The sequence below is a fragment of the Triturus cristatus genome, chromosome 9 (genome assembly GCF_964204655.1).
Source record: "Triturus cristatus chromosome 9, aTriCri1.1, whole genome shotgun sequence".
Classification (NCBI taxonomy): Eukaryota; Metazoa; Chordata; class Amphibia; order Caudata; family Salamandridae; genus Triturus; species Triturus cristatus.
The window spans coordinates 1,208,634,841-1,208,661,126 of NC_140592.1; the positions used below are offsets into that span (position 1 = coordinate 1,208,634,841).

Below are 26,286 nucleotides of genomic sequence, written 5' to 3' on the forward strand. Positions count from 1 at the left end.
AAGATGCCTGGGGTAATATTACACCGTTTAGGAGTCAGGAGAAGCCTTGCTACTGAATTTATTTTAAGTACTCATATGCAATACCAATTCTCTTAAGAAAACATTGCCTGCCGATCCACGACTGCATAGACCATAATACCAGCAAACTAATAAAGCATGTATGTATAAGAAACCAGCATGTAAAATTTACGATTTTGAAATGCTCTGTAAACTTGAAGGAATTTGAAATTCAAGGTTAAAAATTAAGCTTTAGTATGGAGAACCCTGGGGACCATAACTACTCCTCCCCACAAGCTTACAGGTTAAAAATTAAGTTGACTTTCTTGACACTCAGGTTTTGACAGCAACAGAGGTTCATGGTGTTGTTGGCGCTTTGAAACGTAACAACGATCTGTGTGCCAACTGAGTTTTTAAAATAAATAAGGTTGAGGGATTAAATCGGGTCTGGCAGAGAGCTATGGTAGTTGTTGAGAAGGAGGGTAAGATTGCTAAGCCGAGAGGAACCTCAGTGCCTAGCCAGTATGTTGTGTAGTTCATTAAGTGAAAACAAATGTGGTTTCTGACAGGGAGAAGGCTATCCAAAGCCTTTTCCATGAATACTCACATACTGGAGTCTAGTCAATATCTTTGAGTGGTGAATAGTGTAGAACATAGCAAAGATCTTGAACAGATACAAAGCAGCTGTTCCATAAAAAGCAGCTTTGTTGTTGAGCTCATTAATAACAAAAGGTGTCTCTGCACAGGCAGACGTTAGCCTGTGCATATGAGTATTATATTTTAACAAACATAATATATCAGCTCCATCATTTCCAAAACAGCTATCCTGTTTCTGAAGAGGTTCATCTTTAAGACGATAAAATAACAAAACACTGGCAAAGGCAACAGGTCTTGCCTATAGAAGAGCTATTGGCGTTGTCAATTTTTTGTAGTCCTGTTGTACCAAAAAAAAGCCAGAGCAGTATATATCCATTTTCTTAGTATTGGATAATTCTCTATCATCACAAAGAAAAAATAATAATTATCTTAAGTCTGCGCTGAAATCTATCGTTTTGGCCCTGCATGAAAACAGCTTCAAAAAGGCTGTGCATAGCAGAGAGTGCACTATTTGTTGCTTACTGAAACTCGCTGGTGTGACTTTTGGGTGCTTATTTTTGGTGGGACAGGAGGGAGCAAACAGAAACGGGGTGGACGGAGCAAGCAACAACACAGAGAGAGGGTGCAGGCGTGGGCAAGCAACAATGCAAGAGGGGAGAGGGAGGAAGAGGGTGCTGGAAAGAAATATCTCTGAAGGTGGCGAGCAGATGAAGGGCACTGGAATCAGTATATGAGCCATGCTCCAGGGTAGGGACAAAAACTCAAAAAGAAAGTAACACTGCCACTCGCTGACAAAAGAGAATGAAGGAAAAGAGGGACGATGAAGCCAAGCAATGGTATGCAATGGGAAGGCTTCAACTGCACAAAGTAAACAAAATGTCTTGAAAGTGACAGCACATGCGTTGTCAGGCAAGACTTAAAGTATCGAGTTTTTGGGGGAGGTGGGATAAATGGGACAAACTGTCAAAGAGGCAAAGGTGCCCGCCAAACATACCGAAGGCATAAAACAGCTGATTGCAGCGGATTTGAACCAAACAAACTAGAGCTCATAAGTTCCAACAATGTGCAGCAGGCAACACTGCCCAGCTTGAAATCAAGGATGATCAACAACTCCACAAGCTCAGCTACTTTAATAATACTTACAATTCTAGACGTATGTGGACAACACCCTGAACCACCTGTTTCAAACATGAAACAGGAACTAAATTCAGATCAGAATCAGTATGGCCCATGTCCACCATTGAAGGAGAGTTATTTCCCTGTGCCTAAATGGCACCACAATGAAATTTATGATTTTGGGCCCGAAAGAAACTAAACGGTCCCATTAACTTAGACTCAGAACTGGGAATGGCCAACAACTCCAGCCAAGAGATTCAATAATTTAGGAACAATTTCTAACTCATCCATCATTCATCTACAAATTGCTATTGTCCAAAACGGTGTTATCAAATGCATCCAACAGCGCACTAGATCAATAACCACAGCCCAGCCATGCTATAGCTTTATCATTTACATGAACCTGATGTAAAGTACAAAGTCTACATAGTTGTCAATCTCCCACATCCTTCATGCCAAAGGACTAGGACATCACAGCAGACATTTGTTGACATAGGAGAGAAGAACGTACCACCACCTAACCAAGGAGATCACCATCACAATGAAGATGCACACAATTTAGGCAGTGGGAAACCACAACACATTTGCCTTTAAAAGTAGTCCATGGGCTACCAACGAAAGCCAGATGAAAATGTAGAGCGCTCTGTACCATACCCAAAGCATTCTGGACTATATGTCCAGGATAAATGCAAAAGCTGGCCATACTACATTCTAACCAGTAATTTCTGAATCAACCAGCTCACAGGCCACAAGGCCGAGCCAACCAAACTCAAAAGACAAGGTAACAGGTCAGATCAATCGCATTAAAGAGCAGAAAGCTCTGGGGGTGAAACTCCACCAAGCCAAACTAGGTATTTTTCAGGAAGCTGATGAAATCAAAGTGTTGTGACAATTGTGTGGCTAAGGAACAATACTGCCAGATACAGCAATAAGTAATTCCAAACACTATCTCTGAACCAGAACTGACTGAAACTGCTGGTAGTGATTCGAGTAACTACTGTGATCATACTTACACATAGTATATACCTACCAAAATATACATCACTACTAAAATTTCTGAAATTTAAAGTACTCTAAAAGAGATAAAAAGCAACTATGTTGGACGAAAAGAACACACACACAAAAAATATTAATAATAAGCTCAAGAGTGACTAATTTGAGGCTTCTGGATATAATGTTTCTTCCACAGGGGGAACCAAGAAAAATATATGGATGAAAAATTCTTGAGAGGTTCTTAAAGTGAGAGTGGAGGAAACCATGGCTAAATTCCTACGGGCATTTACAATCTGCAGTGGCAAATAAAAGAGGTCAAACAGGAGAAGGTTTACTATTAGGTGCACTGGATGAGTCAAAAAGGAGTTAAATTATAATGGACAGAAACTGTTTGACTTCACTGAGGTTGGCCTAAAAACCGTCAAAGGACCACCAAATCAAAGGGTGCTCAATTGAAGAGGATTTTCTGGTAGTGTAGTGATAGCCAACAATTTAAGATTACTAAAGACCCCTGGGTCTCCCGTTTTACCTTCGTTCTGAAGAAGAACATGGCAGAGTCAAAACAAGATTACTAGCCTGGGTTAACAGACTAGGCATTAAGTACTTTAAACAATTATGCATGCCTTTTGCATACCATAGCTTCTGAGCAAATTATATATGTTAATAGACATTTCCATAAATCTAAGACAAGAGTGCATTTTTTATGCATGTTCCCTGCTTACAAGTTAAATAGTAATGCAAAAACAATCCGTCCAATTTCATCATTACAAGATTAAAGACCAACCAGATCCATTTGTGCTATATTAATTAAGAAGCGAAAACAGGGAACTGTTTCACCAGGCTGGGATGTGCTCAGAGGTTCAGATGCCAACATGAATATCTAGACCACAACGCACAATCTTGTTTCATGTTGTCTATCATGTGACAATTTTACCATACATATCACTGTGTGGAAAATTTATTGGAAGACTTCAATCAATTGCTATTCTCTGAATTCTTTGGGGGAAAACATCACATTTTAAGGTTTCTGACCAGCTGACATTAAATTCACATCATGGATATATTAATTTGATTAGATATAAATAGTAATAACTACAAGACTGTATTTCATGGACTTGAAAACAAGATTATTACATAGCCAAATAGTTGTAAATTTACTGATGTTAATAAAATCTACCAGCTGATAAAGGAGTGCGAGCTAGTCACCCAATGAGGTAATGCACATCAATTCCAAAGGACCTTATTTATTTGCAAAGCAGTACCTAGGTACATGTAAAATTGGGGGTCACCAGAAACTTAAACCTGCAGTGTTGAAAGCCAGATCCAAAACTATAATGCCAAGGACAGAGAGCCAACTTTCAACCATAGAAACAAGGTAACACTCAAACAAGAAGAAATTTATAATTCTAGCTTATATATGCAAATGAAAGTAAACTCACCGTAACCAGCTCTCTGTGATTTTGAATGAATTAAAAACATCTTGAACTTTGTCTTCTACTTTTTCCTGAGTCGTGAAGCAATTTGGATAGGAAAAGTTGAAGAAGAAAAAGTAAGGGGAAAAAAAACATTAACATCAGGAATTATTAATTAAAACGTGTGAAATTCAGATGTTAACCTGGGATCTACACTTCAATTGGAGGGGTATAGATAAACTGGCACAGACCTCTCTGAAATAGACCACAATGACATACAGATGACTTTGTGAAGCCTTAAACAGTAACGACGCTTAGTTCGGTCACATAATCAAGGCATTATAATGTTCAGGAGAGGTGGGAGATATCATTTTCAATAACTAAGCAGTACTACCTATAACGAATAAGCACTTGCAAAGTCAATAGGTCTGGATTTTTGTTTGAGTAAGTATTTAGTAATAGTAGGGCAGCTTTATGGTTTTTGTCTCCCATTGCCCTTGAAAAAAAAATATCACAATAAAGCAAAACATCCTGGGCTGCAGTATGAAGTAGGGGTAGGGGAAAATACAAATCCCTCTAGGAACAGAGTTTCCAAAAGCATTAGGCCTAGGGTTTCCAAAGTTCAGCCACCCGTTTTTGTGCTTGTAGAAACACCAAAGCAGAATTTCAAGCAATCCTGAACTAGTAGCCATAGACTGGGATAAGGTAATAAAAATTATTCATGGCACTAGAGCGAAGGTATTTTTAACTTCTTATTTAAGAAGTCTCGTTGCTCACAATATTCCTCTTGGAAACCCTTAGCACATGATTGTGTTGACAGTAGGTTTACCTGCAAGTATGTTGCTGGCTCAACTGGTTGATCAAATCTGAATGGCTTTTTGTTCGGCCAGTGGCTTCCTTATTAAACACCCTCTTCAGTAAGTAGCTTTAAACTTAAAATGTTGCTTGTGAGCTGAAATCTACTACTGAAAACCATGCGCTTTTCAGAGTTCTTCTAATCTTCTACTACCTACATTTCCCTACAATTCCAACAGTAGACTTCTTTTCCTATACTTTTTTCTACAAATTTATGAACCAGAGTGTTAAAAATGAACACTGATGGGCTTTCATATTTAGCCCTCAAGTCAATGTCAGGCTTCGAAAAATCTATTCACCCACTTGCTACGGCAAGTCAGATTTTATCAGGTCGAGCTATATTTAGGACCTACTTGCCCATTTAGGCGAGTTGACAAAGAACAGGTGTTCGGTTCAGTCAGAAAGTGAAGGAGCAATAAAGATGCCTTTAAATCTGGTAATCTTGTCACATTTGCTTTGAGTTCAGAGACAGAGGTCAGAAGTCAGTTTTCGATTACTTTTGCTTCTCTGACTGCAGAGTTCCAGGATTTTGTAAAGTGAACTGTATGACCTGCTGTACAAAGTGTGAAATGAAAGGATGGAGGGTGTCTGGTTATTACTAACGCACATTTAAATATGTAATAAGTCAACTGTACAAACATTTCAAAATATATATTTCAGTACAAGGCACGAAAAGACCACATCCTATAGCGAGCCAGATTTAATCAGGAGGAGCTATTTTTAGGGCCTACTCGCCTGTACTGGGGAGCTGACAACAGGTGTTCTGCTTGCTCACAAAGTGAATGAGCAATAAAGATGCCATTAAATCTTGTAATCTTGTCACATTTTCTCACCTTTTTTTTTTTTTTAACACTTTATTTTTCCAATATCGCATGGAAGTGACAGAACATTGCAATGAAGTACAAAGGAGGAAATAAAGAAACAAAGTTAGTTTGTCTTCCTACATTTACTTTCTGTGACTGAAATTAGAGAATTTTGTAAAGTGAACTGTGAGACGATCCATGTGAAATGAAAGGCTGCAAGATTGCACAATACTGAAATAGCCAATATGTAAACTGTTCAAACATTTCAAATATATTTCAAAAGTTATGAAGACACAATTTTGACATTCTGGGATGAAAAAAAGATTTTTATAGGATCAAAACAAATCAAACACTTTACTTGATGATGTGCAAATTTTAAATAATTTTGCTGAAACCCAATTTCCAAACATTGTTTATAGGCTATATAGTTTTATGTTAGTGGGAAAGTTTTGTGGCCATTTCAATGGACAATGTGCTATCTGTAAATAACAGTACACTACAACAACCTGTTTTAGCAATATATTTATGAAAAGTGAGTTTTTAAAACATGAACTGGGTAAATATTCCTGCTCAGATGACAATGCTATTAGTGAACTAAAAGGCTAGCCAGAGATCATGTGTACCCTATATGTGGGCTCAATTATTATTATACATAGAGCAAACGTTTAGTCTAGAAAATAAAATGTTCTTTAGTACAGCAGAAACAGTGAACTTGCATATGTGATAATGAAGAAAAAGGCGGCTCCATAAGACAAATTATTTGCCAAGGGTCACACAATTTGAGACCAGTTCACAGGTCAAGTAGATTATTCAAATTACTAGACCTGCAGGTCTAGTAACATTTGTATGATTTTGAGGGCCCGTAGCAGTTGTAAAAGCCAATTTTTTGTACTTCAAATATTTTAAGAGGAAGAAAAACAAGCATTGGAAATGCAATAGGTCTCACATTCACACAATTTTGAGCTATTGGCATTGTAAATGACAATGCCTTCTATTAATTTTTTGGGGTTTTAAAACAAATACAAAGCATTGTTATTTTCAATATTAATAGCTTAAAAAATGTACTGAACCTCACCATCTATACCAACAGAAAGGGCGCTACAGATATATCAGGTCAAAGAGCAAACACCCCGACTTGCGCAGATGAAAGAGATAATCCAGTTATATAAATCGGGTCCTCCATTGCTATATAAACTTGGTGTCCCTGAACAGCGGGAAAGGATTGTAGCGTGGAGCTTTGGGCTACTGTGATGATGAAACCCATATTTCACAGGGATTTTTAAACCACTGTATTTTTGGAACCCAGGAATATAATACGAGCCAGCGAGAAAGAGAGAGAGAGTGAGTGTGTGTGTGTAGATAGATGTGGACTATTTTTGTGAACTTTGTTTTAGTGAATTATTATATTTACTATCATGTTACCATTAAATAGAACAATTAATGCAACCCTTTTCTATTATTTTTTATAATGTGAATTTAGGAGCTTTAGGTAAACGAATGCCAAGGGTCATGGTCTGCTTTGTAGAAATGAAAGTGTGTTGTAATACACGAATGGCTGAGAAAATAGGATGAAAAGGGGTTTATCATCTCCCACGGCCTCAACGCATCGAGCATCTACTGATAATGAAGGGGTTCCTGCACCACTTTATTATCAATAAATCTCCGCCATTCTTTGTTGGTTAAAAGCATTATGATCATCATTGCTATCATTACTGGAGCCATTATTCTTCTGTTACCATCAACGTAGATTTATGATAATCCCGCCAACACGGCGGAGTTAAAGAAGGTGTAAATGCGTGATTAATGGCTGCTTTCACGTTTTAATACTTTACATTTCTCAACCCTTTTTTTACAATTAAGAAATGGCCATGGTAATTAGAGGAGGTGATTACAGAAGCACTTCTATGAAGTGTCTAATTACTCACATATGCAATTGCCTTGTAAAAAAAAAAAATAAAAAAAATCAAAAAAATCAAAAAAAAAAATCAAAAGACAATACTTTTCTGTGGCAATGCAGGAGGGTTCGGGAGACACAGCCATGTGAGAAAAGAAGTGCTTCGAAATATGCACACCTCGAAAAATAAGCATACACTTTTTTTATTTTTAAGAATCTATTTCACAGGAAAACGTCACTGACGAACGAGGGGGGAGAAAAGCAGCAGCTGCGACAGTCTGAACAATTCTTGACCTGAGATCATGGCTTTAGCAAAGCAGTGGGTGTCGTTCAATTGTCATTTGTTGTTTTTCTTGAAATGTATTGTCTCGTACTTAACTGCGTCACAAGCAAGTGTGCTTCTGCGCAATATGTACATTAACGTGATGTTTACAGTATTGAGGTAATTCAAAATGAACAAAAATAAATCATTTATCTGACACACGTAAACAGTTTAGTAAAAAAACGCAACTGTAAATAAACACTAAAATCCCTCATAACGAAAAGTATTTTTACGGATAAACCATAAAAATAATTTGTTTCTCTACTTGCTTGATATTGTGCCTAGATTTTTGACAAATGTCCGTGAACTGGTTGCAAACCTTTGCAGCATTCCTCTAAAAATTGGACATAGTCACAGCCTGCTTGGCCGCTGATGGGAAATATCTTTGTTTAGTTTACCCTTCGAAATAAAGCATGCAGCCTGCGAGGCACAGCGCATTATACTTGGAAAAAAGACAACATCCAAACATAATATATATTGGAGACGGTGTTGCTGCAGCATTGAATTACAAGCAGCTCCCCTGGACACAACACTCTTATATGTCCCTTAACCCCTTCCCCGCTCATGACGGAACGGTTCCGTCATGTCACGGCCGTTGGCGGCCGCTCCGCCTACGCGGCGCTGTTTCCCCGCCTGTGCGGGGGGACAACGCAAATGGGCGGAGTCATGACGGAACCGTTCCGTCATGAGCACAGCTCAACCGTGGCTCATGACGGAGCGGCTCCGTCATGAGCACAGCGCCACCGCGCTGCCCCCCCGCACCCCCCAGCGCCGCGGTGGAATTCCCGCCGCGGCGAAAGGGTTAAAGGTTACACGCTGCTCTGCCGCTCTTTGTCTTCCCCGTGCCCTTTCGTGGCAAAAAATGGAGACATCATCTTGCCCAGATAACAGGCTTTTAGTATTTATGAAGGCTTCTTGACAAACAGGCAGGCAGGCCTTGCCACCCATCGGTGGCTGCCTTCATTGCTACCCGGCTTGTTTACATAGGGTGCTGCAGCATTTTCGCAGATTAAACAAATCACAAGCGAAGAGACATTTATAATCCGTCAAACCGGGAGGCAGTTCAAAACAAGAAACACCATTGAAAACCCGCATTGGCAACACAATAGGCTTAAAGATAAACATAACAAGCGCTCACCATAGCGCTGATTATATTTGCATCGTGCTTTCACTTTCAGCGAAAGCGCAATGCAAAAATAAGCATGCGGCGCCCTGTCTCCTTTTGGGAGACCCATCAGGACTGGATCTCAGAGGTTTGTTTACATAACACGCCTCTGAGATAAGGAATTGCTTCACGACAGCCGTGAAGCAGGAGACCAAGTCCGGATGGGCCGTCCCAAAAGGACAAAGGGAGGTAACACAGAAGCCTCATTTTCAATGGGAAGCCACCGTTTACCATAAATGGTGACGCTACCCAAAGAAAATGAGGGGCGGGGCTTCAAGCCCCCTTCTGAAATGTACTCACCCACAATATGTCTCGCAGAAGCGAGCAGCACATGCACGCTGCAACGCAGGTCTGCGAGACCTAAAAAATCATAGCACTTTACTTGGTGATGTACAAATGATAAATAGGTTTTCTGAAACCCAATTTTCACTGATTATTGTTAATACACAATATACTTTTATCAATAAAGCTACAAGGTAGTGGGCAGGTTTTTGGCCATTTCATGGACATTTACAGTCTGTATGTGCACTACCACATCATGGGCTAGTAATATATTTATTAAAAGTCAATGTTTAAACATGAACTGAGAAACACTCCTGCTCTGCCCCTAATGGCAATGCTATTAGTAAACTGAGCGGCAAATCAGGGATTATGCGCACCCTATATGTGGGCTAGAGTCTTATTATACATGTAGCAAATGTTTAGTCTATTTAATTAAACAAAGTAGTTTTGTTAAGCAGAAACGCTGAACTCACATATTTGAAGGTGCACTCATATTCGAGAATGAAGAAAAATGTGACTGTCAAATCTTATGAGAAATATGAAAGACAAGGCTACAAGACAAAATAATCCTGTGAGGGGAGTGATTTTCAAGAATGTGCAAATACTTTGTGCAGCCACTCATCACAAAAGTTTAGGAAGTAAAGAATTGTGGTGAGCATAAGGGATGGCTCAAAAATGGCACCTATACCATTAGTCCTTTTGCAACAACAGTAGACAAGAGGTTTGATTCTTTATTCCTCTTACAGGATAGTCGGGTCCAAAGAAAATGCTTCTGGTCATCCTGTCAGGCATTCTAAACTATATTTACCTCATCTTCAAAGGTTCTTACCACACTGAAAAACACCAATTTCAGAATGGTCTTATTTGTTCCAGTTTTCAATCATTGCCAATGGTTTATGGAGCTATTTATGTGCCCTCAGAAGCCTCAAGAGACTTCTTGAAACAGTATGGGTCATCTGCTATCGCTCTCCAGGTTTACATCACTCATATTTATTCGGAGTTCTAAATTCTCCCGACTTTAAAATCCACATTCACACAGATTACTGCAACATCAAGAAGAAGTATCTTTAAATATGAGGTTTTCCATGGTATCACAGCAGGACTTAATCTCTCCAAATCTGCCAGGTGTGGAAGTTATCACCATCTCTCATCTGCTTTCCTTAATTTGATATTCATTATATTTTTCAAGGTTTTTAAATTACGGCTAATAGAGATACAATTATCTTCAAGAGAAGGTCAGTTCCTCTACAAAAACCTAGCTGATCCTGCCACTCTGCTGGTGTTTACTTGCTTCTTTTCCACACAATGGCCCCCATTGCCTGTTGAGTAAATAGACTGGCTATTCTAATCAGTCAGTACGAATTAGAATCAAACCACCAAAATAGAAGTAAAGGTTGCTTACATTTAAACCAGTTCATCACAAATAATTTCATGAAAAACATGCAGGCATTTCAAATAGGTCAAAATAACTGATGAACTAACGTCTTACTGTAACAGCACAGATATCCAGTTTTACTTTCCATGAAGTTCAGTTTGTATGCCTAATACAGCACAAACTTCTTTAACTCCTGGAAATGAGGGCGAAATGAAAGGGTTGGCGAGGCAAAACTCCAAGTTAGAGTGGGTAGGAAAACCCCAAGGGTGGTACGGGACACCGAGGGTCGCTACCTTAAACTCTAAGTTAAATGGGGGACATGGCCTTTGACTCTCCTAAATCTTTACGCACGCAATCAAGCCCAGGACATGTTCCTGCGCTCCCACCTAAAAGATCTACTAAACCCTTCGGAAGAAGCGACTATACTCTGGGCTGACTTCAACCAGGTTTGGGACCCAGATTGGGACCGTAGCGCGCAAGCATATCAGGGCACTGGTGCCATGTCGGCCGCCCTTAAGAATGCCATCACTGACTTAGGTCTAACTAGATGCCTGGAGATATCTACACCGTCTACACCCTGACAGCAAAGATTACTCATTCTTCTCCCATGTCCACCGCTCATATTCACGGATTGATTACTGTTTTCTTTCCCTCCCTCTGATTCACCTTTTAACAGCTGCTGAGATGTCGGACATCTCAATCTCTGATCATGCCCATGTATCGATTTCTCTCCAGCCTCCCAACCCACAGCGTAGTGCTCACCCTCGCTGGAGACTCCCTCCTCATGTCCTCCGTGACCCAGTCGATATGACAGACTTCCGTAGGGAGATTGAAGCCTTTTTCATCACAAATGATAGCTCCGAAACTGCAGAATCTATCAGATGGGATGCCTTCAAGGAGACTATCCAGGGAATGATGTCCTCTATTGCTACAGCGCCGCTCCCATGAGGCTCGCCTCCTTGAACCGACCCTCTATGCTGACATTAAGGCATTAGAAAGTAAAGATCATAAACCACCCTCACTACAAAACAAAAGTCAGCTTGCTGCGTTGCGAGGCCAGCTGCGCCTACACCGCACCAACAAAGCAGAACGACCCCTGCTAGCTCTTAGAAACAGAAATTTTACACAGGAGGGGGATAAGGTGGGCATGTGCGGCGCCTGCGGGCCCAAGCTCCGCGAGCTCACATTTCTAAGCTTAAGCGAACGGATAGCTCCTGGGCCACATCGGAACTCAATCAAACAAGAGGAGCTAGAGAGGGAAGACGTGCCAGTACACCCTCCAATCAACTATAGTTTCAAAACAAAAGTAATGGCACCCAGTAGCAAACATTTGTCTTCAATCCGGAATGGGTGGAGGCAGAACGCTTCGTCAGAAACCTCCAACACTTATATTATTATATAGTATCAGCCCATCCAGTGTGCTACAAACATTAAAAACTGTATAAGTCAACAAGGACAGAGGAAAATAGGAAAGTGTGAAGTCAGTCCACAAATTAATTAACTTTACACACACCCTCAGACATAAACAAAGAGGTGAAAAAATGTGTAAAGAAAGAGAAAGTACCTCACGTGCGCACCACCAGAGGAGCTACTGGTTGGTTCTCACCAGCTTGCCCACGTCTGTTTCATCATTGGTGACTTTCTCTTCAGAAAAGTGTGAAGTGTCCAGTGAGAAAAAACGTAACACAAAATAGTGTAGTGTAAAAACAACGACACAAAACTGTGCAGACAAAGACAGTGGTGAGGAGGGGTTATAGACTTTCAAATATTTGTTTATTCTGGTTAGGAGTCTATCCCGCTGTTTAAAAACACAGCATGTTGCATACCTTAATTATGACGGCCAACATGTTTCATTGCCAATTATTTTAAGGCAAATTCATCAGGGCAAGAAGGGATCAAGGGTCCCCTTCTCTGGACACACACCTTAAAAAAGGACTGACACACACAAAGAGAAAACATACAGCGTGATTAGTTCATCTGGAGACATATTCACAGTGCATCTCAAAGACAGTTAGTTTTACTAACTCAGATCCGTTACCTAGTTGGAGCTATGGGCCCACATACCAGCCACCAACCAGTCGCAGGGGCGTTATGGCGTCTTTATTATCGCCTTCCTGCTCTGCAAAGCACAACCGTTGCTACTGCCTGCGTCTGTGAAAAAAGTATATTAATTATATACACCTAACAGGACGTAGTCCGTAGTAACCATCTCGTCACACATCACCGTGTGAAAGACGAATCCAGCTGCATAAAGATCCAAAATTTAGTTGTTGGGAATGTTACAGCGGGGACACCTAACTAACCCCTCTAGCCTACGTCAGTCAATGCCCGACCACTCCTGATCTTAATCATGGCCCGGCCAGTATGCATAGAGCTTGGGTTACATGTCAATGTATCCAGTACGTGTAAAAGGTGCTTTCATTAGTGGCTCCTAGAAACTCACACGTGTGCTTCACCAAACAAGTTCACGCACCCTGATGGCGGTTCACACACTTATCACCCACAACTGCTGGGGACGAAATTAGTCATTCGATATTCGTTTTACCCCTCAAACTCACTTAAGGGCATTTCTACGGATCATGACATGCTCAAAAAACAACACACACTCTGCAAACCAAGTCACACCTATATCCATTGACATATAGACAGTGACCTCTCCGCGTCTCCTGCGCTATACGCTTACCGTGTAATTTTACACCCGGGCGGCAACTCAGCACCGGAACGAGTTGCCGCCCGCCTCCATCTGTATTCAAATAGTGACTCGCCCCATCTCGCGAGACTCAATGGTGCTAAACATCGTCTCTCAATGGTATCGGGGACTGCGGCGGCCATCTTAGAGGTGCGTTAGATCCTGTTTGAATCTAATATAAACCCTGATTAACGGGGTTATAACCAGCATTTGGGGAGAATTCGAGAGTACAGATTTGGACATTCCAACTTAACCATATTACTCGGACTAGGAACTCACACATTCAGAGTATAATCATTATACAACCGGGTACCAACCATTGGTGCAGGGAATTTTTGGCAGCCATCTTAGCAACGTGTATAGTCTATAGGGTAATTATGGACAGCTCTAGTCTCATACATTCGTGAACCCTCATGGCAGCGGAACAGACCGTTCAGTGTCACATTAAAATGAGCATCCTGTGTATGATGACATCAAACTAAAAAAGACCGCTCAGTGTCACATTCAAATGAGCTTCCTGGGCACAATGACACCACATCGGAACTCAACAAGGGCCCAACTCTCTAAAACTTCTACAAAGACCTCTACGCGGACGAACCCCATGCCCCATAGAACATCACCTCCTTCCTTGATTCCTGCCCCTGGGAATCTATCAGTTCCCATCATGCAAGCCTTTTAGATGAGCCAATTTTGCCGGAAGAGTTAGAAAAAGCACTAAAACAGCTCCCAATGGGTAAAATTCCCGGGCCGGATGGTCTTGCTGTTGTCTTTTATCGTACCTTCTACCCTCAGCTTCAAAATCATCTTCTCTTTTTAATAATTTTACTGACATTACAGGTCTCACCCCTACCATGTCGGAAGCAGAAGTAGTGCTTGTCCCAAAGCCAGGGAAAGACCCCTCTCTCTGCACATTTTATCGGCCCATTGCCCTCTTGAATACTGACGTGAAGATCTATACAAAGATCCTTGCGAATCGTCTGGAGCCTTATTTACCTGGTATTATCGACCCGGAGCAAGTCGGATTTATTGGCCACAGTCAGGGCGCAGACAATATTCGCCGCAAAGCCCATCTCATCGAAAAAGTTCAGCATAGAGACATACCTGCCTGCCTTGTGTCACTAGACGCAGAGAAGGCGTTTGATCGGATGGATTGGTGCTTTCTCCGGGAGGTCCTATATCAAACAGGCTTTGGCCCGATTATGATCTCCAGATTGATGGCCCCTTACACGCGACCGACGACGCGCATCCGTATCAATGGCCGCCTCGTCCCCTCCCACCCCCATTCCTATACACAGGGGCACTAGACATGGGGGGGGGGTGCTATCCCCGCTCCTATTCCCCTTGGGGGTGGAACCTCTAGCGATTGCAATGCGCCGATCATCCACCATCTCGGGTATTCCTTTTGGGAGGTATGAGCATAAGATCTCATTATTTGCGGATGAACTTCTTTCTCTTACCACCCAGACCTCATCTCTTCCAGCACTAGCTTCACTCCTGCACTCTTTCAAAGAAGCCTCTGGTTTTAAAATCAACTTAGCCAAATCCCATGCCCTGAATCTTACCCTCAGAGACTCCAGAATCTGATCCCTTTGAGATGGTCTGAGAGTCCTATTTGATACTTAGGACTGAACCTGACTCCCTCTCTATCTTCCTGGACCCATGCCAACTGGCCGAGTTAGACACGCCATACGGGAGGATATCCGCAGGTGGAGAAACCTCCCCCTCTCCTAGCTAGGGCGAATTAACACAGTTAAGATGTCCCTCCTCCCAAAGGTGCTATATTTATTTCAAAACCTTCCTACCCCAATTCCACAAGCAGATATTCAATCTCTCCAACGATATTTAACTACTTTCATATGGGGTAAGGGTCGTCCACGCTTTTCCAATAAAGTCTTGATGCGGTCTCGCAACCTCGGGGGGGGGGGGGGGGAAAGATGTTTGAAATAGCATTCCCCAACCTTCTTGAATATTATTGGTCCTGCCATCTTCGCAATATCTCGGAATGGGTAGTCCGTTAAAGTGAAAAACATTGGTTCCAAATGGACCGTGCGGTCAGATGTAGGCCCTTATGGGACTTAGCTTGGCTCCCCCGAGCGGCCCGCCCCTGTAGTGATACATAGCCACCCCCACAAAAACGGTCCTGGACATATGGGACAAACTCGCGGTATCTCAGGGCCTGACCTCATTCCCATCCCCCAATACCCCTATCGCACGTAATCCCATTTTTCCACCTGCACTGCAGCCTCACGCCTTCACGCCCTGGACAGAGGGTGACTGTTACATAACCCTGGACTTATTTCATGGGGACACATTCAACACTTTTGAACAGTGCAAAAAATCATTTCCTGTCACAGACAATGTAAGGATGCAATGCTATCAACTTCGGCACGGGCTGCTCACCCCCGCATACACGCAAGGAGCGACTAAGTCACTTACCCCCTTCGAGACCCTGGTCAGGGCCTTTAGGGTTTGATCTCTTGCACATATAAAGTGTTACAACACTCACAGCAACTCCAAACCCACACATACCAAAAACATTGGAATATAGATACTGGCGGGGATTTCCCCCAGAGAGCTGGGACTGACTATGGTGAGATATACCTAAAATCTATCAAAGCATTCCCCAACGCGAGTCAGCCTATAAACTCATGACACGTGGTACTTTACTCCTGCTTGTATCCAGAAGATGGTACTGGGCTTCCCCCCAACATGTTGGAGAGGTCAGGGAGGAGTGGGTGACTTCATCCACATCTGATGGTCCTGCCCCAGCCGGAGGCTCTTCTAGAAGGAGATCCTTAGCCATATTAAAGATATGGTGGGATTCCGTATACCCAGCTCTTGGATAGTGACCAGGTTAGGCATTAGACCCACACAATTAACAGCCATGACACACTCAGATTGACACCTAATTGCACAAATGCTAGGAGCAGCATGACAGTACATAGCCCTTTACTGGAAAAAACCTGCCCCTCCACCTATCGCGACATGGTTTCTTCGCCTCTGGCATGTCCTGGCCCTGCAGTTACCCACTGCCCGCCTTATTCATACAGACAACAAATTCACCCACACCTGGCAGCCACTAATTCAACACTTTTCCCAGATAGTGAACTCTCGCTTTGCTCCCCACGCCTTTGAGCTCTACAGCTCTTTGAAAACTTCCTCTTACCTTACTCAAAAGGAACACACCAACACTCCCCTCCATCACAGGATCCTGATGGGGTCTACTCCCCCTCCTAAACTGTTTCAACAATCCCCCCCATAGACACTCTGAGCAAATCTTCTTCTCCCTGGCCCCCCTACCCTGTCCCCCCGCCCCCCGATGTTGAGTGGAGCGTCTATTATCCTCAACTCCCATTAGCGACATCTCACAATTCCCAACACATATTCATCTTACCACACTGGCATACATAAAACCTTTTTACATAGCGCATGCTCTGGGTCTGCATATTCAAGACCCCCATACTCTTGATCCCTCACCTCTGGTGAGCCTCACCTAATAAAGATGTTTAACAGATCTTCACATTTGTTTGTGCCCTTATCCCGTCAACACTTTCGCTGCAAAGTATAGTGTTAGCAAGTCTTTACCAGAGTATTAAGTTAATTGTGAAGCATACTGTTACATCTTTGTCATTCCCCCATCCTTCCTTCCTTGGTTTCTGTTGTAAAGAATAACCTTCACAAGTCCCCGCCAGTCTATTATGATATTTGTGATGTATTTTGCTTTAGTTTTCCTTTTCCTCTTTAAAATTAATATTCAAAAAACAGATGTGGAAGTAAAAACTCCAAGTTAATTTTCAAATTGGTTGTTCGAACATATATATTAGGTCGTTATCGTTATGACCACGTTTCCATAGAAAATAGATTTTTGGGTTTGCTAATAACTTTGGCACAGTTCAACAATTCTTCATGAAACTTTACCAAAAAATGTCTCAGCAACCTCAGCTTCTTCTTGGATTGTTTTAGTGTGATCTGCCAAGCGGGAACTGGGGAAATAAGAGGGGGATCCTAAAACATGTTTCCCCCATGTAACTTTTCATAAGAAAATTGAACAGCAATACTGCAAAAACGGCTAAGAGGAATTACAACAAAGTTGGCACAAAACTAGATCTTGGTCCAGAAAGCGTTCTTTTTGTGATTTGGTCTAAATCAGTTCAGTAGTTTTAGAAAAATGAAGGTTCAAAACATATGAATATTTCACACCACAGAGGATTTATGGAACCAACAGATCAAAAGATACGATCTGATAGGCTGTCACAACATTAACAGGAATGTTGCAGCAGCCATTTTGGGACCCCGTAACCTATATAGAAAAAAGGTGAAAAAAAACAGAGAGGCAGAGTAGGGATACCCAGACCCCCTTGGCCTGATGGAACAAACACTGGGGCCAAAGGGTGATTTTTAGAATTATGGACGGGAAAAAGAAACAAAAAACAAAACCCAAAGAGCCACTCTTTTTAATTTTAATCATCCACCCCCCAACGAGTGTGTCATGTATTGGCCAGGCCTTGTGCCCAATCCCATGCTGGGCAGTGTGCTGCATGGAGATGGGCACTCTTCCCACTGTTGCATGAGGACTACTTTGCCTAAAGGATTTTTCTTTACTCTCTTACACTACTCCTGTAAGACCCCTCTAGAACTTCTCTAAACCCCTATAACACCTACACCTGCCGTGTTCCCTGCAGACCTAGTCCTCATCTTACAAAATATGTTCCAAAGTATCAACTGGCCTCAGGCCAGAACCTTCCCTCGTCCATGGCCCCAGATTTCTGTGCATACCAGTATCCCGCTTTCAGCACACTTCAACAGCATCCACCCCCTACAGCATGCTCTAAATCTCATAATCGAAAACGAATGGACTTGGCTCTCCAGAACTGCCTCATGCTGGCCATGTGAAGCAGACAAGGAACTTTGAATTTCTGTTCTGGTGATCCCTCCTTTCAACAGAAATACAACCTGTAAACCTCAGACGCTATTTAATTCTGGCACATTATGTTGCATGACTGACATATATTCTACGATAATGGTTTAGAACCCTGTGTGCATGAAAGGCTCTTGTTACCCATCTCTACTTGTGAAGCAATCCGGACTAATTTTAATACAATTATAGCTATGCTTTGTATTTTCCTGCTTTTAACACAACCCCATTTTTAAAATGTCAATGATCATTTGCCTGGTCATATTTACCACTTCTGCTCGTAACACTATTTGTGCGCATGTCTGTCCACAAGGATGTTTTGTTGCACTGCATCTACTTTTTCTGTACTGTATTTTTTTTCTGTACAGCACTTTAATGTTTTTGAAGTCTGGTCCAAGCAATAAACGAAATTTAAATAAATAAACCAATAATTTCTGCTACCTCAATGCACAGGGAAATTACAACACAGAACATGAAAAGTTCTAGTCTAAAAGTTAGCTGGTCACACTGCCCTATAACTGAACCTTTATTTCCACAGCTGGGTCATTGTTTTAAAGGAATGATACAGAGTCCAGCTGTACAAGTAGAATACTTCTTTATTTGGAGCTTGGTTCCAGAGTAGGAGATTAGGAAAATAGGAGAAGATGGATGGTACAAAGACTAACTGACACACTAACACAGAGAGGCACTCAGGCATTCTATGATGTCATGGAACATTCTAATAGAGCAGTACAAGTAATTTACTACAGTCATCAATGGCATTGGCTATTACTGTTGCATCATCAGACCACGGTGGCTGCCTAGGGTGGTCCTGTGCCCTTCGATGCTTTCATTCCCGTCCCCATCCTGTGCCTGAACTCCACCGCTAACTGTTAACAGTATCAGGGCAAAGGCTCACAATTTCTCTTCACAAGGTTAGGTAGCCACCTCCCTCTAAGTCATCATGGACACCGTTTCCATTCCTAGACTTGTGTGACTGCCGAATGCATTCTCTGGGTTTTATAGTCTTGTTTTGCTTTCATTTACGAATTTAGACTAACAACACTGAAATCAAAGATGCTTGGGTGAAACACTGTTATGTGTTGGTTATGTACCTTTAACCCCTTCCCCGCTCATGACGGAACCACTCCGTCATGAGCCACGGGTGCCGTGTGCTCATGACGGAGTGGTTCCGTCATGCCGCGGCCATTGGCGGCCTCTCCTCCCACGCGGCACTAATTCCCCGCCTGTGCGGGCGATTAGCGCCGTGGGCGGAGTCATGACGGAACCACTCCGTCATGAGCACAGCTCAACCGTGACTCATGACGGAGTGGCTCCGTCATGAGCACAGCCCCACCGTGCTGCCCCCAAACCCCCCCCAGCGCTGCGGCGGAATTCCTGCCGCAGCCAAGGGGTTAATTACTTTTCTCGTGCTTGCATGCACGAGCTCATGTTATGTTGTTATTTGTATTCTTGGTTCATGGCACGATCAGTATGTTTTAGAATAGAACATGTGATCGTCTCATGAAACAAGGTTGAGGGCAGTTGGGAGTTTGAGTAGGCACCCGGAGGATGGCAGTCTTGTAACCGGCAGTGCTTCCTGTGATTTATCTACTTGGATTAAAAGACTTCTAAATCTACTGAAGGTTGTTTTCCTACTTAACAAACACCCGTAATGACCTGGACTTTGGCGTTTACAAGGTGCTAATTTCGGATTTTCTGAAGTGGCATAGGGAATCCAGCCTTTTGCCTGCTGTACAGAGAAGAGTAGCTAATCTAAGGCATTCATTTCAAGAATTGTTATACCTGGATGGTTGATACTGGTGTAAATACAAAAATACACACTTTCGTCCCTTTTGCCACAGGAACCAACAGTTATATTTGCGACCGATTACAGTTTATAAACAGACCATCGTCTATTGAATCTCAGGGGACACCTCTTTCCATCCTTTCAGCTTCTGCCACGGACACGCCCTCATAACCTCCCAAGCTGCCTACTTCATGACCACATGCCCCTCCCAACAACACTGCACCAGAGGCCATAGTTAGACCTGGGCCATGCCTCTCCTCAGCGGTGCCATACGTAGACCACCCCATTCTCTCACGGCTCTAGCCCCTTTCAGTGTCCGGGGCCTGCATACACCTCAAAGCCACAATTCAAACACCATGACAATTGGGAGCGTTGTAGCGCAAGCAGGAACCGCGCATCCTGGGAGCTGAAGTCCATTCCTGCTACCCTTTTCGTCGCTAGGAAGCCAAAAAAAACTACAAGCCCCAGAGGCTCACCGCAAGCGCAGAGATACCAGCTCCAGCCAGCTGCCTATGACACCTCCGCCTGAAGCGCTCACCTGCTCGATGGAAGTGACCGTCACTAGCCCGTCGTCCCGCAGGCGCTCCAGCACGTGCTCCGGGGCCATGCAGCGCAGCTCCTCTGGGTACTCAGCCATGGCCTGGACGGCGGTGAAGGCACCGGGCTGGGAATCCTGCCGCTCCAGGAGGCTGAGTGTGGCTAGGACGGCCTGTGGAAACAAGCACAAAAGCGAGCCCAAAAAGCTCGAATGAGGAAAAAGAAGCGCGAAACAGGCCACGCCCACATAACGACAAAACGTGGCTATAAAAGTGACAGGAGCTCATCGGCTGATAATGTTTTGCATAGATGTTTATTCGCTCAGTGACAACTATTGGCTTTCGTTTTCGTTCCCTCCTACCATCGCTGATAATGACTCAGTGTCTTGTGACATATATAGCCAGATTTAGCTTTGTAGCCAACGCTGGTGGGCCTTCTTGGACTTTACCCCATTTACAGAAGTTTGCGCCTAAAATCACAGAACTTAAAGGGCAGTAGACAAAATGCACCTTTTGACTCGTAGTATGAGTCAAAGGTGCATTTTGTCTACTGCCCTTTATGTTCTGTGATTTTACATGCCAGCCCTACCGATTCATGCGGGAGACTAAGGCTAGTTTCACGCCTCCCGACTCCTGCATGCAGAAACCCGATTTGGAGTTTTGTAAAACTGCCAAAAATAAAATGTTGATGCCTGTCACGCACACTCTAATCTCTCACTCCAAGAATTACCCCTGATATCAAAGGCTAACACTTTGTCCTTAACAGTGGCGTCACTAGGGAGGTGCGGGGGGTGCGGACCGCACTGGGTGACACCCTCACGGGGGGTGACACCAAAGGGCCGGACCCGGTTGGTGTGGTGTGGTGCAACCGTGCAAAATTGAAACCAGTCCAGAAACGCAACGACGCGTCGCAACCTAACCTTCTATTCAGCAGGAGGTGCCTGTGCGCAGCGCGCACTGTCTCCTCCTCCGCCGCGTCTGCGCGCCTCGGCAGTGACGTCACGTCGTCACTAGAGGGGTGCAGTCGGCGATGTTGTTTAATGCGGGAGGAATCCGAATCCCGCATGCGCATTGGGCCCCAAGTGAGCGTGACTTGGCATCACGAGGGACGAGGAGGTGAGGAGGTCTCAGGTCGCCACAGCGCCACTATAATTTAATTGGAGGAGCGGAGTCTGGTTTAAGGCTAACGGCCGCGGGCCGCCGACCGAGCTAGTCCCCCCCCCCCCGTCTGCCACCAACTCAGCAGGTGAGTGGCCTATTGCCTATTCAGTGCCGGCTTTAGGGCGGTGCGACTGCGACCGGTGCCGCTGCACCGGATGCCAAGTTAGGGCGCCATTTGTATGGAACCGAGGAGTGCCGGGCCCGGCCCGTTACTAATTTTCATTTTCACAGGTCCTGGAATAGAAGTCAAAGGAGGGAGGGTGGGGTACCTCCTGACGTGACGCCTTAGTTCGCGCTATATAAAATTGCAAAAAAAATAAAATGCCTTTATCGGATTCGGAATGCACGAGGCACTTCTCTACATGTGAAAGTACACTTGGCCACAGAGTCACCAGTCGGATCCAATCCCCAAGCGCATTGCCCCCAATCCCCACAGCATTGGCAAAGCCAATAGGACAGGCCTCCATGTGATGAGGAGCACTCACAGTGAACCGGAGGAGATCCCAGGCACAAACAGCCCAACATATGACACCCGACAAATGCAGACCACCCTCCCACCAAGGGGTCTGTGCGACACAGTCGAGGGAACCACAGCATCCCGACAAACCCACGTGAACTCTCACCTAGTGTACAGTGCACCACACTGCTCCCAAGAAACGGCACTGCAGGAACGCCAACGACTGACAATGCTGCAAGCAGGCACCGCAGGGATGCCAACGACCCACAATGCTGCATGCAGGCACAGCAGGGATGCCAACAACCCACAATGCTGCAAGTGGGCACTGCAGGGACGCCAATGACCCATAATGCGGCATGCAGGCAGTTCAGGGATCCCAACGACCCAGCTGAGAGATGTGTGGCTGTGGAGCCGGGAGATTACCGAGCCTCGTCCACGAACGAATACTTCCCCGCCCGGGGGGTGGGGGAAGAGAGCCTGCAGTTGTCTCCTCGGTCACTGCGTATTCCACAGAGGCCACTAGACAAGATTCAAAAGAGGAAACTGTCCCAAGAGTAACATTTCTGCTTTGTAAAGCAGCTACCACCCAACCTCTGGTACTGGTAACTGATCAATGGTTTGCAGTCACAACTCCAGTCTCAAACCATAGCTAGATACCTTTGCGACTCTCACACCTTCCTGTTTGCGATTCAGGAAGGTCACCCAAGCCCTGTTAAAAGTCAGAGGACTTATCTGACCTGTAAAAGAAGAGCTTATGCACATTGAAAAATAGCATTTCTCGAAACGTCACACCCTATGATCTTTGCTGCGGCAACATCCCTTGGTACCCAGCTTTCCATTCTTCTGAGCGGTGGTGTTGTGAAAGCCCTGCTTTTGCAGCTTAAGCGGGGTAGTGTTGACACACAGTTATTTATGAGCCTTACCTGTCTGCGGCTCTGTAGACAAAAGCACTAAATACACACGGGACACCGATAACAGAGGTCAAGCAAGGAAAACGAATTACAACAAATAAATGAGGAGGAAATGAAAGGGAAAGAAAGCAAGATGGAGGGAGAGGGAGATGGCTGGGAGGAAGAGGGAAATGAAGGGCATATGAAAATAAGGAAGGAACTGTGACAAGAAGGAAGGGTAAAAAGGATAAAAGGATGAATGCATGGGCAAATGGGCTGATGGATGTAAGGACAAAACAATATTTGCATGAGTGTGAGAAAGAAAGTGGCTGGAATGATAGACGTCTGAATGGATGGCCGCCTGGATGGAGGTGTGGAAGGATGGACTGCTGGACTGATAAAAGGAGGGTGAATTGGTGGATGGATGAAGAAGAATGGATTGACGAATGGATGGGTAATAGGATGTATGAATGTTTGGAAGTGTGAGCGAAAGGATGGATGGATGGAAAACTAATAATGAAAGGGTGGATGGATGGAATGGTGAAAGGATTCATGAAAGTATGAAACGATGGATACATGGATGTATACATGAAAGTCTTAAAGATGAATGGAAGGGGATAATTAGGGACCTCATTACTGTTTGTTTTTATTTTAAAAATCTGCACAGGCCCAGCAAGGCACATCATTATCATGGCCATGGATGCAAGGCAACAATAAAACATGTCCAGAGAACTGGTGATTAATGATCCTGCTGGAGAGCAGTCCTTTGCCTGTTGGTAGTTTTGAAATGCAGATAAACTGTATTTTATTTGGATAGCTCAGTGGGTTACTGCCTTTGTCACAGAGATTCTTGTGTTACTTGCAGTTCAAAAGTTACAATCCTAACATAGGACAGTGGCTATGAACTGTCATCAAAGACCTGCAGACAAACATGAATGGTATAGTTAGAACTTCACTTTTTTTGTGTTACTATAAAGTTCGAAATTCCCCAGTCTTTCATTATTTTAATGTTGCTAAAAAGAGTTTGGGCCGATATACATTTTTATTAGTAAAGCCAAGCCCCAATCACTACGGTATGCTTTAAATCCTGAGTTTGTGCTTCCCCAGCCCAAACCCTCTTTAAATTTACTGCCCACCAGTATGGATGCCATGTGATTCCTACATCTTGTAATCCTCATTGGCTCATGTGACATTCCCTGTAGACGGAATTACATACTAGCGATAAAACCGGCCCTGTCATTGCCTTTCTGTTTTTATTTAATTAGCAATCAGGTCATTAGGGCAACTGTGGAACATATTTTAAAGTGCGTGCTAATTATATTTACTGCTATATTTAATGTTTTAAGTTTGAAGGTGATTTTGCTAATGTTTTTTACGGGAATAATGAAAGTAGAGCTGGATGGGACTGATATGGGGCTGGAGCCCGAAGGTCAGCTGTGAGATAAGGTACACAGGAGCGGGATGGTCGAAAAGTGGATAATCGGGCCTGGAAGTACTTGTGTTAAAACCTGGCCTGTTGGAATTTGAGGGTTTGCACTTACATCCAGACATCGCTCTTACTTTCAAATAACTCTCCACATGCTCTGTATACACACAGAATTGATCCGTTGTATACTGGTGACTGTTTGCAAGTAGATATAATCTAATCTAGCGCTTGTAGGCTAGCGGACTCGGAGCGGAGGAGGTCCATGCGGTAAGTCGTGAGGGGGTGACACCATGAGTTACCCGCACCGGGTGACACCAACCCTAGTGACGCCCCTGGTCCTTAATTCTTGGAGGGGGAGATTAGAGCATGTGACAGCTCTCAACATTTTAGTTTTGGCCGTTTTACAAAGTGCAAAAAAATAAATGCTGCTTGTCGTCATACATACCAATAGCCCTGATTCAGGCAGATGCCTCTGCTTCAATATGTCAGTGGGGTATATAATAGATTCTCCCGACTGTTTTTTAAAAATCTCCCACTTGCCTGCTCTAAAATATTGTTATATATGATACTACCATAACTTATTAGCCAAGAATGCACAGGGGGTTATAGGTGGGTTGGCAATCTGCCTGCTACCATTCCTTCTACTCTTTGTGCAAATGGTAAAATGCGATGCTTGACAACCTCAGTCCACTGCAAAATCTCCTAAAATTCAGAAAACAACTGAAAACCTGGCTTTTTCCCACCACCGCTTAAATAGCTCCTCTGCCACCTTCTTCCTAAAGGTTAATGCTTGACACTAGTGCCAAGACGCAGGTTGGCATTCGTGCACTTTACAAAATATTAATACTAGTGCCAAGACGCAGATTGGCATTCGTGCACTTTACAAAATATTAACATACCATAAAATGTTGTTATTTTAGTCTGATTTGACAGCACAGCTGTTGCCAGACTGTAATTGATTAAAAAAAGAGAGCTTTCAGGAGTACTACAGAGCAGGACTGTGCTTCTCCCAGATGCTAGTTCACCTGAGTAGTACTGCTTTTCATTAGACAAAAGTTGTGTACTATTTCCACAGAAAGTGTGCTTAACCTCTCAGCAGCAGTGATCATCTTTTTTATCATGCTACATGAGCAAGCCTGTTATTTTTTAGGTCTGGCTTGACAGCACAGCTGGCAATTACATTATGTGACCAACAGAAACAGAGCTTTGAGAAGCACTACTGGAGAGGGGACTTTGGCTCCTCATACATGTTAATGGTATTAACCACTCCATTTGAGTGTGTAGAAACTGCACGCTTCTAATGAAGCAGAGTGCTTGTATTACAGTTTATGCCTTGTTTGAAAACCTATGTCACTACGGTAGGCCTGAATTGGTTATGGTGACAAGCCGATTTTGACATTCAGCAGATACCATAGATCTGATCTGTTATTATGAAAATTTACCACAAAGGCAGTAGGCCTAATTTATTTATTGTGAAAAGCATGCAAGTCAATAGGCCTGTAAGGGTGAATTGCTATTGCACTGTGATAAAGCCTGTACACAGGTATTTTGTTATACGTACTCTCACAGACTACGGTTGTAGGCAAGGATTTTGGTTTTGCTCACCTGTCTG

General features: G+C 43.4%; 1 protein-coding gene across 3 annotated transcripts in view; it reads right to left on the reverse strand.

Annotated features, from left to right (window-relative positions):
* Positions 1–20,945, reverse strand: part of FNTB (farnesyltransferase, CAAX box, subunit beta) — a 155,613-nt gene extending 134,668 nt beyond the window's left edge. The window contains exons 1-4 of one of the 3 annotated variants that reach the window (XM_085627224.1): positions 20,743–20,929; positions 12,850–12,962; positions 12,638–12,746; positions 4,143–4,207 (exon numbers count right to left, since the gene is read on the reverse strand). In XM_085627224.1, the coding sequence (XP_085483350.1) occupies positions 4,143–4,207; positions 12,638–12,658 (86 nt within the window). In that variant the 5' untranslated portion in view covers positions 12,659–12,746; positions 12,850–12,962; positions 20,743–20,929. Of the gene's footprint in view, positions 1–4,142; positions 4,208–12,637; positions 12,747–12,849; positions 12,963–20,742 lie in introns of all 3 variants that reach the window. The other 2 variants (XM_085627225.1, XM_085627226.1) reach the window with 2 other exon arrangements.
* Between the last annotated feature and the right edge of the window lie 5,341 nt (positions 20,946–26,286).